General features: G+C 39.1%; 1 protein-coding gene across 10 annotated transcripts in view; it reads left to right on the forward strand.

Moving 5' to 3' along the window:
• The window catches only part of LOC117661422 (guanine nucleotide-binding protein subunit alpha-14-like), a 44651-nt gene that overhangs the window by 2961 nt on the left and 26482 nt on the right, over positions 1 to 15208 (forward strand). For 5 of the 10 annotated variants that reach the window (XM_087886124.1, XM_087886123.1, XM_087886129.1 and 2 more), the window contains 2 exons: positions 10786 to 10820; positions 12187 to 12371. In XM_087886124.1, the coding sequence (XP_087742250.1) occupies positions 10805 to 10820; positions 12187 to 12371 (201 nt within the window). In that variant the 5' untranslated portion in view covers positions 10786 to 10804. The remainder of the gene's footprint in view (positions 1 to 10785; positions 10821 to 12186; positions 12372 to 15208) is intronic. The other 5 variants (XM_087886130.1, XM_087886126.1, XM_034410194.3 and 2 more) reach the window with 2 other exon arrangements.

Here is a 15208-nt window from a genome sequence, read left to right on the forward strand (position 1 = left end):
TGTGGACAGAATTTATGTACATAATTGCCATGTGATTTCTTTGCCACGTTTGCACAGTTCATGCTTCTGCTGTGACTGGGCGCTTTACTGCATGTTATCACTAAGATTAGGGCTTCTTAGAGGCAACCTCTCTATTGTGGTGCAAGAACCCCAACACTCATGGTAGCATGAGTCGGTATTCAGTTTGGACCAGGACACTGCACTCAGTCCAGCCATGAAACTCACCATGTGACTTTGGCAAGCCACTACCGAGATAACTCCATTCCCCAAGGTGGTTATGATGATAGACCAGAGTGGGGGGAGAATGATTTTTGGGGATGGTTCAGCCAGCATGCAGTTAATAATGATCATCTGCATTGATTCTGCAGCCCCTCTGGATTTTACTAAACCGCTATTAGATTAATGTGAGAAAGCTAAAACCAGCCCAGAGGAAGGAAGCCCACACTGCAGCCAAGGCAACACACAATAGGTAACATCAGGCTGCACCTTTTGCTAAACTTGGTTCTCTGCAGAGTGTTTTTTAAAGGAAATTTTTAAAATAGAAGCTGTGAGCCAATAAAGTTCTTATTGTGGTCCCAATGAAAACAATCACCTTCAAGACACTCCTTCCTGCCTCCTTCTTTAAGTATGGAATTCCACAAGCTGAATATCCAGCCTATGAACCATTCTTGATGTCTGTGATCTAATCCACCTTTATTGCCTCTGTTTTCAGTCATCGTCAGGCATCTGACTTTCCTCCATGGTAAAGGGTGATGATGCTTAAGAGATTTTATGCACGTAGAGGTTGTTTTTGGATAGTCTTGAAATAAATAAGCTTTAACACTGGTATAATTAACATCTGATAATCTAAGGATGAAGTGAATGCAATGTTTTGGGAACATTGCTCTTGTTATAGTGATTGTGGTGTGATTAGGTAGAGAAATAGAGAAGCAGCCCATGTCTTCAGTGATCATTTTTGGACAATCCTAGCAACAAGGCCTTCTTTTTCTGATCACCCATTTTGACCACCCAAATCATAAATCATAAAAAGCAAAGGACCAGAAAAGTCTGAATCTGTGTGTCTGCTGATATCCCTACTACTGTAGTCATCATGCAAACTCAGCAGCTAAAATATAACAAGAGAAGAAAAAACGCATTTCCCCTGTTCTCTTCCAACTAGCCAATATTGTTTCCTTTCACCATTTTTAGGTGCCCAGAATGCCCAGAGGCATTCCAGGAAAAGGTCATTAGTAAATAGGCGGGAACTAGTAGCACTTTAAGGGATGCGGTGGCTCAGTGGCTAAGATGCTGAGCTTGTCAATTGAAAGGTCGGCAGTTCAGTGGTTCGAATCCCTAGTGCCGCCTAACGGGGTGAGCTCCCGTTACTTATCCCAGCTTCTGCCAATCTAGCAGTTCGAAAGCACATAAAAAATGCAAGTAGAAAAATAGGGACCACCTTTGGTGGGAAGATAATAGTGTTCCGTGCACCTTTGGCCTTTAGTCACGCCGGCCACATGACCACGGAGACGTCTTCGGACAGCACTGGCTCTTCAGCTTTGAAACAGCGATGAACACCACCCCCTAGAGTTGGGAATGACTAGCACATATGTGCGAGGGAAACCTTTACCTTTACCTTTAGTAGCACTTTGCTTTTACAACGTGGATATTCTTCTTGTCCAAAATATCGTAATTGGTCATTAAGGATGGGAAGCAGCTCAGGTGAAAGAGAAATGTATTTTGAGGCATTACAGATAGTCATCGACTTACAACCGTTGTTTAGTGACCGTTCACTAAACTGGAAACGGAAGACTGGAAAAAAGTGATTTATGTCCAGTTTTCACACTTGAAACTGTTGTAGCATCCCTATGGTCGCACAATCAAAATCTGGGTGCTTACCAACTGGCATGTATTTATGACACTTGCACTGACCCGGGATCATGTGATCACCAGTTGTAACCTTCCTGGCCGGCTTCCGACACGCAAAATCAATGGGAAAAGCCAGATTCTCTTAATGATCACATGATTCATTTAACTATTGTAGTGATTACTTAATAACTGTGGCAAGAAAGTTATTTTACTGTTGTAAAATGGGGCACAAGTCACTGAACAACTGTCTTGCTTAGCAATGGAAATTTTGGGCTCCGTTGTGGTTTGTAAATCAAGGGCTACCTGTATAGAGAAGGAAAAAAAATGGATATTGACATTGCTGAGTCAGACAGGCCAATGAATGACATGGAATAAAAAACTTTGTTATATTCTAATTAAAATTTCAAATGACTGCTTGGAACTAGGGAGGAAGAATTTTAGTAGGAAAATGGTGAACTATTTTTTTGAAACATTTTTATGTTTATTCATACAAACACAATAGTTAAATAGCAATAGCCACATTCTTTCTTGCTCATAGGATAAATGGTGATATTCTATTTAGTATATTTCAAAATGATTTTAAAGTACTGATTAGAGTGCTTGAAAAAAGGGGTAAAGCTCATGTGTGAAACCTTGGCTTTCTCATATAAGCAATAACAGCTTTTTGAGTGAATCTTCTGAAACGTATTTCTGTTCTAAATATCAAAAAAAGAAAAGAAAATTCATTTTATCTGCCAATTCAGTTATTGCCATTACCATTTATGATTAGCACTAGCAACATAGTCAAAACAATTGAAAATCAAGGATAGTGATTTGAATCGGCACAGGTAAAATAGTTAGTAACCAAAATATTGACGCAACTAAACCTCATTAAAGCCAGTAATGTATTGTATGATGCTTTCAAAACCGCATTAGTTATGCCTGAACCTCATTTGTGGTTAATTATTTGCTCATTCTATTTTGTTACTACTGCAACAGTGATTTTGAATGAAATTCATGTCTGAAACGGAAAAACTGTATTGGATGTTCACAAACCAAGACAAAAGCACCTTTTAAGATGGGTTCCTGAGAACTGTTTAACAGAATGACAGATCCTAAATATTCATTTTACCTCCATTCCCACAATCTGCCAGATTTAAATAACAATGACAGGACCAAGTCCTATATAACTCAAGGTCTGAGTATCTAAGCTCACATCTATACTACTACCTCACTCACCACTTCTAAAGCAGCCTATGCCTGAGGCAGCCCAAGATTAGATAAGTGTTTTTTTCCCTTATCCCGATGTATGTCACTATAAGGTTAGTGCTATGCAGTATGTGACTCTAAGTTTCTAAGTAGTGTCTCCTTTGGTTGCTCTTATGCTCAACTGGAGTTTATGATGGGGCACATGACTTTTTAAGCAGTAATACTTTCAGAGTATCCTCCTATCCAAGCTTTCTGCAAAACAATTATTTCTGCAACCTCTTTAAAGTGAAGCTCAGAAGCTCTTGGAGATTTTCTATCTCAGGTAAATTCTGCATGACAGATCTGGGTGAATAGATGCTCTTTGCTGAAATCTCCTCTTATCAAGAGATGGGACGGGAAGGGTCAAAGAGGCAGGCATTTTGATGACTGCTCCCCTCATTTATAACAGTTTATCCCAGTGGTGGGTTTCAAATTTTTTTACTACCGGTTCTGTGGGTGTGGCTTGGTGGGCGTAGCATGGCTTGGTGGGTGTGGCATGGCTTGGTGAGTAGGGCAGGGGAAGGATAATGTAAAATCTCCATTCCCTCCCCACTCCAGAGGAAGGTTACTGCAAAATCCCCATTTCCTCCCAATCAGCTGGGACTTGGGAGGCAGAGAATAGATGGGGGCGGGGTCAGTCAGAATTTTTACTACCGGTTCTCCGAACTACTCAAACTTTCCACTACTGGTTCTCCAGAACTGGTCAGAACCTGCTGAAACCCTCTCTGGTGTATCCTCAACACAAGAGTGGCCTCCCTCTTATTTTTCTTTGTGTTTTTCTGCAAGTGCAGAATCTGCTTTTTCTAATTTTGGCTCAACTAAGTGTTGGTCCATCCCATTCCACAGGAATTGACTGATCGGCTTGTCATGCAAGCCTGACATGGGCTAGGAGAGAGTGATTGATCCAAAGTCACCCAGCTGGCTCTCATGCCTAAGGTGAGACTAGAACTCACTGTTTTCTGGTTTTCTAGCCCGGTGCCTTAACCACTAGCCCAAACTGGCTCTCAGTGTCCTCCCTCTTATGTCTTCCAAGGAATGGTTCTGGAAGGCCTTGATAATTTGGTAATTAGAAAAATATTTGTCCCATTATATTTTTGTTAACATTTAATTTATATTATTTGTTGCATTAATTTTGCCTTTGATTTTGATTACAAAGCCTCTTGAGTAAGAGTTTATACACTATATAAATAAAAGAAATAAAATGTGGTTAAACAAAAGTGCAACAAAGTGAATTTACATTTACATTTTGTTCATTTTCTTAGTAAAATTGATTATATGCCTACAATTTCTGGTTACAGTTATTGGAACATACATTTAGAAATATTGATTAGCACATTTATATTTTTTAAAATGAAAATGATTTCTGTTTGCTTGATATAGTCAGACATTTGCAATGTTTGTATGCAGCTCATTTTCATGACTTGGCATTTTCTGAATAATTTTCTTTATTGTCAGATGGCATATTGAACCATACCTGTGGGCACGCGAGTGTTGCCCTAGCTCAGCTCCAGGGTGCATGGATTTTGGGTGCACTGGCCAGCTGATTTTCGGGCCTTCTGGTCCCACCAGAAGTTGGGAAACAGGCCATTTCCGGCATCCGGAGGGCCTCTGGGGGGGAGGCCGTTTTTACCCTCCCCAGGCTCCAAGAAAGCCTCTGGAGCCTGGAGAGACTGAAAAATGGGCCTTCCGTTCCCATCAGAAGTCGGGAAATGGGCCATTTCCGGCCTGTGGAGGGCCTCTGGGGCAGGTGGGGAAGGCCATTTTCACCCTCCCCAGGCTCCAAGAAAGCCTCTGGAGCCTGGGGAAAGCAAAAAACGGGCCTACCAGGTAATTTTTTTGCTGTTGTGTGCCCAAAGTAGGGGAGCGCGGGGGTGTTGCATGCACATGTGCAGGGGCGCGGGGGCAATGGCAAAAAGATTAGCCATCGCTGCTATTTACAATACTATGCTATACACACATACCAGTTAATAAGAATAGCAAGGTTTTACCCATTTTTTTCAGTTTTCCAGAAAAAGGAAAAGAACAGTGAAGCAAGTAAATATATAAGCATAAAAGCTTGAAGACCAGTTATTGTCATTAGTCATAGGACCCTGAGTCATTTTTGTATTTACTTATACAGAATCGTTATTGTTGTATTTTTATCCCATCTTTTTTTTTTAAAGTCCTAACTATGAGTTTAGGCAAACAAGGATGTCTTTACTTCCTGATCTGATGGAGTGACAGGGTGACATATAAAGTAAGAAACTTGTGAATGATAGTACCGTAGTAATTGGGTCAGGGAGAGTTTTCTTAGCAATTACTGAAGTAATAATATACTTGTGATTGAAACTTCTACTTAGCTTTCAGATATGCCATGGTTCTCAATTAACAGACTAGCTGTTCTGTCCTGCGTTACCTCACAAACTCTTCACAGTAAGGAATACTTCAATATTTTCAGTTATTAATTTTTTTACAGACATGTAACTAATCCCTTCAAAACCTCAGTATCACATGAATGAGAGAGCATTGTGGTTGTATTAAGTCTTGAAGTGGATTTCCTGTCTGCAAAAACCAAATATAATCATTGCTTTTTCTGAGTTATGAAAAACACTCAAAGGAAAGGGAGAGCGACAGCATGTCTCCTTGGTAACAGTAAAACCAGCAGGTTTTTCAATTTCACTAGGGGATGAATATAGCTCTCAATACAATTTTTAGATAAGTTTTTGTTAAATTAATGATCAATTAAGCTTACTGCACCTACTATGACAAAGGAAAAATGTAACATCAGCTAGTTCTAGGGACTTCTCTGGATCTCTGGAGTATTTGGAGTAGACGGGTAAAAAATTGCATTCAATTACTTAATGTAACAGTAGCAAATTGTTTTATCCCATGCCTGCATGCACCATAAATTATATTGCTGAAAAGACCGATGTGAAACTTTATGTGGAAAGTATGTGGCTCATTTAGCTCAGTTCAAGCACAAAGGCAAATTCCTGGGTCTTGGCTTATTTAGCTTCTGGTTTTCTTTTGTTTTTTCATTAGGTTCCATTTGGTGGTTGGTGGGCTTCTAAGTGACTTGTATGACATCTGAAATCTCCCCAACATTTTGTAAGGTCCCGCTCTGTTGTTCTTGTGAAGCAATATTTGCCCTTGTTTTAGCTGCACTAAATGCTAAAAATCTCAAGCTGAGGAATAGAGCAAGATATTTCTACTGAAGTCCCGCTGATGATGTTACCTAGGCTGGTAACGAAATGTTCAGGAACTAAATGTGAAGCTAGGAGAGCAAACCACTGCCAAAATCTCAAGCTGTATCAGGTCCACATTAAAATTAATGTTTAAAGGTCAAGAAAAATGTACAAAGGAAAAAAGGGTTAGGGGAGAACAATGAAGAGAGAAGATGGGTTGCAGGAGGTGGTAATGCCCCACTTTTGAATGAAAAATGACATGAGCATGGCACAGGATGGCTGTGTAATGGTGGGTGGTGATAGCAGAGGTTCTCTATATACAGATAATCCTTGATTTATGACCATAATCGATCCCAAAATTTCTGTTGCTAAGCAAGACAGTTAAGTGAATTTTGTCCAGTGGTGAAATCCAGTTTTTTTTACTACCGGTTCCGTGGGCGTGGCTTGATGGGCATTTATTTATTTATTTGTTCAATTTGTATGCCGCCTTTCTCCGAAGACTCAAGGTGGGCAGGGGAAGGATACTGCTAAATCCCCATTCCCATCCCACTCCAGGGAGAAGGATATTGCAAAATCTCCATTCCCACCCCACTCTGGGGCCAGCCAGAGGTGGTATTTGCCAGTTCTCCGAACTACTCAAAATTTCCTCTACCGGTTCTCCAGAACCTGTCAGAACCTGCTGGATTTCACTCCTGATTTTGTCCCATTTTATGATCTTTCTTGCCACAGGTATTAAGTAAATCACTACAGTTGTTAAGTTACCAAGATGGTTGTTAAGTGAATCTGGCTTCCACATTGACTTTGCTTGTCAAAAAGTCAGCAAAAGGGATCACATGAGCCCTGGACACTGGAACTGTCATAAATATGAATCATTTGCCAAGTGGCTGAATTTTGATCATGTGACCACGGGCATGCTGCAACAGTCATAAGTGGGAAAAACAGTCATAAGTCACTTTTTCAGTGCCATTGTAAGCAGTGATGGAATTCAAGTAATTTAACAACCGGTTCTCTGCCCTAATGATTTATTCTAACAACCAGTTTTCCAAACTGCTCAGAAAGTTCTCCCAAAGTAGTGCAAACTGGCTGAATCCCACCACCAACTTTGTACAGTCACTAAATGAAGTGTTGTAACTCATGTACTAACAATGTGAATATTCTTGCTATTTTTAATTTGTTTGTAAAATATTAAGAGAGGGAACAAACATCCCATATCATGGGACATATCAGTAGATATCATGGGTACTTTGTTGTTTACAAAAACATAAATGTTATACAGGAAAACATAACCCCCTTTTTTCCGGAATGGCTGCTTTGATTGTCCTCATCTGAAGAATTGAGATGGTCTGCGATGATGAAGCCTGCCTGCCCTTTGGCTCTGGTTTTTTTCATCCCCAGTGGCATCCTCTTTCGTTCCATTTACTTTTTACGTTGTTTACTTACCAGTAATCTTCTTAAATAATTAAATTGAATTAAACCTTCTTAATTAAATCTTCTTTAATTGTAACTCTCTGCATCCATTAATACCTGGTGTTGCTGCCTTGCTCCCTGGAACTTCTGGAAAGCTGCAGGGGCTTTTACAGTCTGTCCTCTGTCTTAGCTTTATAAGTTTAACTATATATGCAGGCATTAAATTTCAGTGAGCCAAATAATACTGGAGAACTAAAAAATTACACGTCAGAGGAAGAAGACTGCTGTCAGCATAGCAATTCAGTTACAACCCCCCCTCCCAAACTTCTGTAGTTAGGATATGAAAAGTAGCTTTTGTGCTTGTAAAGTCTCTGCGGTCTGAAATTGATAGGGTTTTGATAACTACGGGAGTCTGGCTTCTTCACATTTTTATGGGAGTTGGGTCATGTCTAGACCAAACCTTCATAATCTGATATTCCCGCTGCCACTTTCATATGTTTGACTATAAATCAGTCATGCTGGAGATAGTGATGGGAATTATAGTCAGTGCACCTGTAGGATACCAGATTGTTGAAAGTTTATCTTGACAGTTTATGACAGTACTTATTTGTTAAATGGTCTTTTGACTTGAGGTTGAATGTAAGTGTTTATCTTCTGGACACCACTCTATAAAAAAATCAGCTTTTGATCACAGCTGGACTTAATTTTCCCATAGGTAGATGCTTGCATGCCTTGAAGCTACGTCCAAAATTGCTCTGCTCATTAGAAAATGCTATGTGGAGATGTGCCAGGATAGCTTCATTGTATTATCAGATGATGAATCCATAAGAATTGAGAAAGAAAGGGCTTGTATCGTGCTTGAGGCAATGAATCTTGCTCTTGATTTTAGAAGAATGTGGAATAACGTCAGAGTCTGTATGGATCAGCCACTGGTTACAAAAACACCAGCAGGTTATAAATTATTCTTATTATAGTGGGGAAAGTAAAGCCTCTTTGTCAGTTCTTGTGCTTCATTGGAAAATGGAAAAGGAGAACAATTGGGGATAATAATACATTGAGAAGCGGCAGCAAGAACTGATTGCTGCAAATGAATTTCTTTCAGGAAAGCCACAACAGTCTCTAGATACTGAAATTGTGGGCTTAACTTTTAGACATCTAAAGTAAACACTGCCTCATTGAACTATCAATTGTTGCAGATTTGTGCCTGTATTGGGATGGCAGTATTATTTAAGCACACAAGGTTTAAGCACACAATGGGATTTCAATGTATTTCCTGTTATGACAAATATCTTAAAATCAGTTTTATGAAAGACACTTCAGCTGAATTATAAGGCCCAAATGAGAACATTACCACTAGAGAGCACACAATGTGTTTTTGTCTCGGCAAAATGCTAAACTTGCAACTGCATATGTTTCACTAGTTAATTGTCCTGATGTTAAGAAGTTTCTCCTTAATTCCAGGTTGCTTCTCTCTTTGATTATTCCCATCTATTGTTTCTTGTCTTGCCTTCTGGTTCTGGAAAATAAGTTGATGCCATCTTCTTTGTGGCAGCCCCTCTAATATTGGAATACTGCTATCATGTCACCCCTATTCCTTCTTTTCTCTAGATGGGTCATGCCCAATTCCTGCAACTGTTCTTCATAAGTTTTTGTCTCCAGGCCATTAATCATCTTAGTTGCTCTTCTTTGCACTTTTTCCCAAGTCTTAATATCTTTTTTGTAACATGTGACCAAAACTGGATGCAGTATTCTAGGTGTGACCTTACTAAGCATTTATAAAGCGGTACTAATACTTCATGTAATTTTGATTCTGTGCCTCTGTTTATACAAGCAAGGATTGTATTAGCTTTTTTGGCTGCTGCCGCACACTGCTGACTCATGTTTAAGTGATTCCTCTCACTTCCCCAAGATTCCTCTCACAGTTACTGTTTTTTGAGCCAGGTTTTGCCTAATCTGTACTTGTAGCTTAGGTTTTTCCTGCCTAGGTGTAAAACCTTTCTTTTCTCCACATTAAATTTCATGTTGTTGGATAGGGCCCAGTTGGATAGGGCCCATTGTTCAAGTCTGTCAAGATCTTTTTGGATCTTAAGCTTGTTTCTAGAGTGTTGGCTATTCCTGCCAGATTAATTCCATCTGAAAATTTGATAAATTCCCCTTCTATTCCCTCATCTAAGTCATTTATAAAGATATTGAAGAGTTTTGGAGAACTGAAGTACTGGAATACTGGAGTACTGAAGAGCCGAGGTGGCACAGTGGTTAAGGTGCAGTACTGCAGCTACTTCAGCTGACTGCTAGTTCAGCAGATCAGCGGATCAAATCTCACTGGCTCAAGGTATGACTCAGCCTTCCATCCTTCCGAGGTGGGTAAAATGAGGACCCAGATTGTTGAGGGCAATATGCTATTTAGTATACTGTCTTTGGGGTAAGCCGCCCAGAGTCCTCGGAGAGTGGGCGGCATAGAAATATGAATAATAAATAAATAAATAAATACTGAGCCTAAGATGGAACCTTGTAGTACCCCACTACTTACTTCCCTCCATGTAGATATAGTACAATTAAGGACTACAATAGTTTGACAGCCATTGTCAGCCAATTTTGTCAAACGGGCTGTCAAAAAGCATGGTTGCTTAGCTTTATCCAATGCTTTAGTTTCCATATAGATAGTTTGGTTGACTGATTGCAGAAGTGTGTTAGGCGGGACACAGAGAAACACATTCTGGCTTCAGAATGGCTTTCACTTGGCAGCCAGACTACACCGGCACTGTTTCCTTTTCAATACTAGACCTAGTTTTACTTGTGTATTTGAGGCTTAACAGTGATGGCCTGCCAGTACTCAGCTGTGTTTTCCTTCAAGAAAATCTGTGCCTCTCTAAATCTGTGCTCATTGCTGTTTTAATACTTAAAACTTTTCATTTATTTATTTTTATAGAAAGGGAGGGAGGGAGGGAGAGAGGAAGGAAGGAAGAAAGGGAGGGAAGAAGGAAGGAAGGAAGGGACAGGGAGGGAGAGAGAGAAGATTTTTGATGCTCTCTGCCAACTTCCCACAAAAAAACTCAATGGGGAAGCCAGCAGGAAGTTGGAAATTGCTCTGGCTCCCACTGCTTTTTTTGCCCAGTAATAGTCATTCTGTTTTTCTGTTTAGGTAAGGAAATATCTCTGGAATGATGACCCAACTAGGTAAGAGTTGTCTAGTGATAGTTTATAGTGCTACAGTAGTGCCTAAACCTATGACCACCTTGTTAACACAAATTAGCAAATTAGTTAGATTTTCACAAGTTAATGAATTGAGCTTCTTATATCAACCCAACCAGTGCATTCTACCAGTGAAACATATTGTTTAGTGAATTCAAAGACAGAAGCTGTCTGCAGGCCCAATTACTATGTTTTTTTAAAAAAAAAAACTGTTGAGAAGCTATTAAGGAGAGGTTAAAAAGAGAAAATGAAGAGAAGGCATAGTATTGGTGAAATGAAAGATGAGAAAGGAAAGATAAATAATAATTTAAACTTTTAAAACATATACACTATACATAAAAATAACCAGTACACGCAGAGAGAACTTGCTAGAAATTATTAGCTTCATTACTCAATTTTAAAATACCCTCAGTAGTTTGCAAACAGTACTGGAGACACAGGCATTTTCAGATCATCTGAAGCATTTCAATACCCCAATATTTTCATTTGTGGTATTGAGAGACCTCTAGTGGTGGCATGGGAAAAATATTTGAGTTTTTTTTTTAACAAAAATGTAGTGTGCTCTTGCTGTTTCCTAAAGCAGTCAAACCACCATTCTTATAGCTTCTAACCTTTTAAAGATATAATATAATATCTAAGTAGATTATTTAGTAACACTTTAAGAGAACATTTTTATGCTAAATATATCAGTTGTAAATTTACCTGAAGAGGAGATGTTGTGACTTTTTAAAGAATTTTCTTTCCAAAGTATAGGTACGTTGGTGTATTAGAAATATTTTCAATAACAGACTTATTCTTTCAGATTCCCATGGGTTAATGTAATATTTTCAATCCCTGCCTCTGACTTCGTTTACAGTGACTTAAAAGCATTTAATCATATGTATGTTATTGTTTATATAAAAACTGAAATTTTGTGGCTGTGCTTCAGGCCATCTCAGGGGTGAAATCCAGCCGGTTCTGACAAGTTCTGGAGAACCGGTAGCAGAACTTTTGAGTAGTTTGGAGAACCGGCAAATACCACCTCTGGCTGGTCCCAGAGTGGGGTGGGAATGGAGATTTTGCAATATCCTTCCCCCAGGAGTAAGGAGGACATGGAGATTTTGCTGTATCCTCCTGCCACGCCCACCAAGCTTCACCACGCCCACCAAGCCACACCCACAGAACTGGTAGTAAAAAAATTTGAATTTCACCACTGGGCCATCTCCTTACTTACAGATGCTATATTTGCTACTTTTTGGATAGGCCTATGTGTGCGTCAGTTGATATTAGCATGAAGGAATAAAATCTCCCTTTCCTTTAAAAATTTGCCACTTTCTCCATGTTGCTTAATTATTTCTTTTCTTTCTTGCAGGTACAGGAGAGAGTGGGAAAAGTACATTTATCAAGCAGATGAAGATAATTCATGGATCAGGCTTTTCAGAAGAAGAGCGGAAAAGCTACACAAAACTGGTTTATCATAACATATATTCTGCTATACAAGCTATGGTGAGCGCTATGGATGCTTTACAAATACCATACTCATCTGAACAAAGCAAGGTATATTATTGCCCATACATTGAAATCACTTTTGCTGTTTATTGTATAAATTGGATTAAGTAAAAATGCTCTGGTATAAATCCATTCAGTCAATCTGGGTAGGGCATGATTATTTAATGTGCAGATATGGAGTAGCTGGAAATATGTGAGTGATTCTATGGATTCTAACCAAGAATTTCAACGTTATGCTAAAACATGTATTATTTCACAGTGTGATGGGTTTAGGAATATGTTATATGTAAAGGAGGCTGCATTAAGGTCACTAGATCTGGATTGCAAAAATCTGAATCATCATTAGAAGACAGCAGCTTATTACTGTAGGTTACATAGTCAGCCAGATGTTTAGGCTAGATTCGACATTTCATCCCCTTATTGAGTCCTTCCCAAGGACATGGAGTGGACAGATGTTTTGATGGTGTCATTGCAGGATGTAAGTTGTTCCAAGTAAAGCTGTCTTTGGTATTCATTGCACCCAAGACTTTCTTTTGCCACAGTGGTTCTATTTCTAGCTGCAGGTCTGTGTATATTGTGATTTTCTCCAATTTTTTCTCTTCTGTTCTGCTGTTTTCAGATATTGCAGTGTCTACTCTCCAGACCTCTTTGTCTTTCTTATCAACAATGGTTAAGTCTGGGGTATTATATGGCAGGTGCGTGTCTGTTTTAATTGTAAAGTCCCAGAGCACTTTAGCTTCTTAATTTTCTATTACATTGTCTATTTTGTGGTCCCGCTAGTTCTGGCTTGCAGGCAGATATCTTGTAGATATTCCAATGCATCATTCTTTGCCATACTGTTGTTTAGAGTCAGTCTGTGCAATTTTCTTGCAACAGCTAACTAGGTGGTCCACCATTTCTTCAGCTTCTTTGCAGAGGCGGCATTTGCTGTCTGTTGCTGTCTTCTCAATTTTGATTTGTATGTATTTGTTATTAAGGTTTGGTTTTGTGCAGCCAAAATTAGTGTCTCTGTCTCTTTCTTCAACTTTCCTGTTTTTAGCTATTGCCAAGTTTTATTATTATCTGTTTTGCCTGGTAGTTTTTTATATACTGGCCATGTAAGGCTTTTGGTCTCTCCAATACTTAGTAAGCCTTCATGATGTAGTAGCTTCATTGCATCTTCGTCACTGTCCTTCAGATATTCTTCCAATGACCTTTTTTATTCTTCAACTCTCTAGTGTGCTTAAAACATTCCATGCCCCCTCGTTTTCCTTGGTAAGTAGAGTCTGATATTGTCATTGTACTATGGATGAAGGCAGTGGTGGGATTCAATTTTTTAAACAACCGGTTCTGTGGGCGTGGCTTAGTTGGGGGTGTGGCTTGGTGGTCATGTGACCGGGTAGGCATAGTTAGCTGATCATGTGACCGGGTGGGCGTGGCTAGCTGGTCATGTGACCGGGTAGGCGTGGCTAGCTGGTCATGTGACCGGGTAGGCGTGGCTAGCTGCATAGGGACTACTCAGAGGGCTGAAAAAAGTCATTTCTGACTGGTCCTTGAACTTTTGACCCGTCCTCGCACTTATGACGATCCTCACATTTATGCTCGTTGCGGCATTCTTAACAACCGTATCACTCATTTCACAACTGCTTCTCTTCATCATGGTGACAAGATAGGGCAAAAACGTAAAATGTGAGGACAGTCGTAAATTCGAGGACTGGTCAAAAGTGCGAGGACCAGTCAAAAATAACTTTTTCAGCCCTCTGAGTAGTCCATATGCACAAAAGGACTACCCAGAGGGCTGAAAAAAGTGATTTCTGACAGGTCCTCGCACTTTTGACTAGTCTTCGCACTTATGACTGGTCATCATTTATGCCCATTGTAGCATTCTTAACAACTGTGTCACTCATTTCACAACTGCTTCTCTTCACCATGGTGACAAGATAGGGCAAAAACGTAAAATGTGAGGACAGTCGTAAGTTCGAGGACTGGTCAAAAGTGAGAGGACCAGTCAAAAATAACTTTTTCAGCCCTCTGAGTAGTCCATATGCATAAAAGGATATAGCAATAGAGAGGGATGAAGGAAGAGAAATTAGAGTAGGAGTGAGGGTAAGAGAGGGAGAAAGAGAGAAGGAGAAGGAGAAAGGAAGAGGAAGTAGGGAGGAGAAGAAGAGGGGGGGCGAAGAGAAAGTAAGAAGGAAAGAAAAGAGAGGTGGTAGGTTTGAGGAGAAAGATTGCTGTACAATAAAAAAGATGAAAGGGAAGAAAGCCAACCCCAAACAAATATAAAGATATTAAGATAAAGAATGAATTGTTAAACTTTAAAGAATAAAAGAGAACAAATATGAATAAATAGCAATAATTAGAAACACACATACAAACATACAATGTATTTTCTTTGAACAGAGTATTTGGCCGGTTCACAAATTTAAACAGTGTTTAGTCATTTCAATTAAATTTACAATTTCTATATTTCCTTTTTGCCATATTTATTCCTCATCTATTTTTTTAAAAAACCAATATTACCCTTCATTCTCATCTCTAATCTTAATCAAATTCAATTTTTCCCTTCTATTCTATATTATACCCCGTCCCATTGTCATCTATTTTTATATCCATCCTCACATTGGTTAATTATGTAATATTACAGTTGTTTAATATAAATTCAACATTTTAATATAAATCAATTAGTTATATAACTACCTTTTTTGTATATTAATCAATATGAACATGAATATTCCAATTATTTCCATGCAATCCAATTTCTTACAAATCAATTAATTATATTTACCAATAATAATAAACCAAATAATTTCCCCCATATATTCCTCCAAACCACAACTTAACCATTTCTGCTTTCAACACACTATACAATTAATAGTATCTCAATTATTACAATTCTCTAGTTA

Source organism: Pantherophis guttatus, chromosome 2, assembly GCF_059756535.1.
Source record: "Pantherophis guttatus breed Tessera chromosome 2, ASM5975653v1, whole genome shotgun sequence".
NCBI classification, from domain to species: domain Eukaryota; kingdom Metazoa; phylum Chordata; class Lepidosauria; order Squamata; family Colubridae; genus Pantherophis; species Pantherophis guttatus.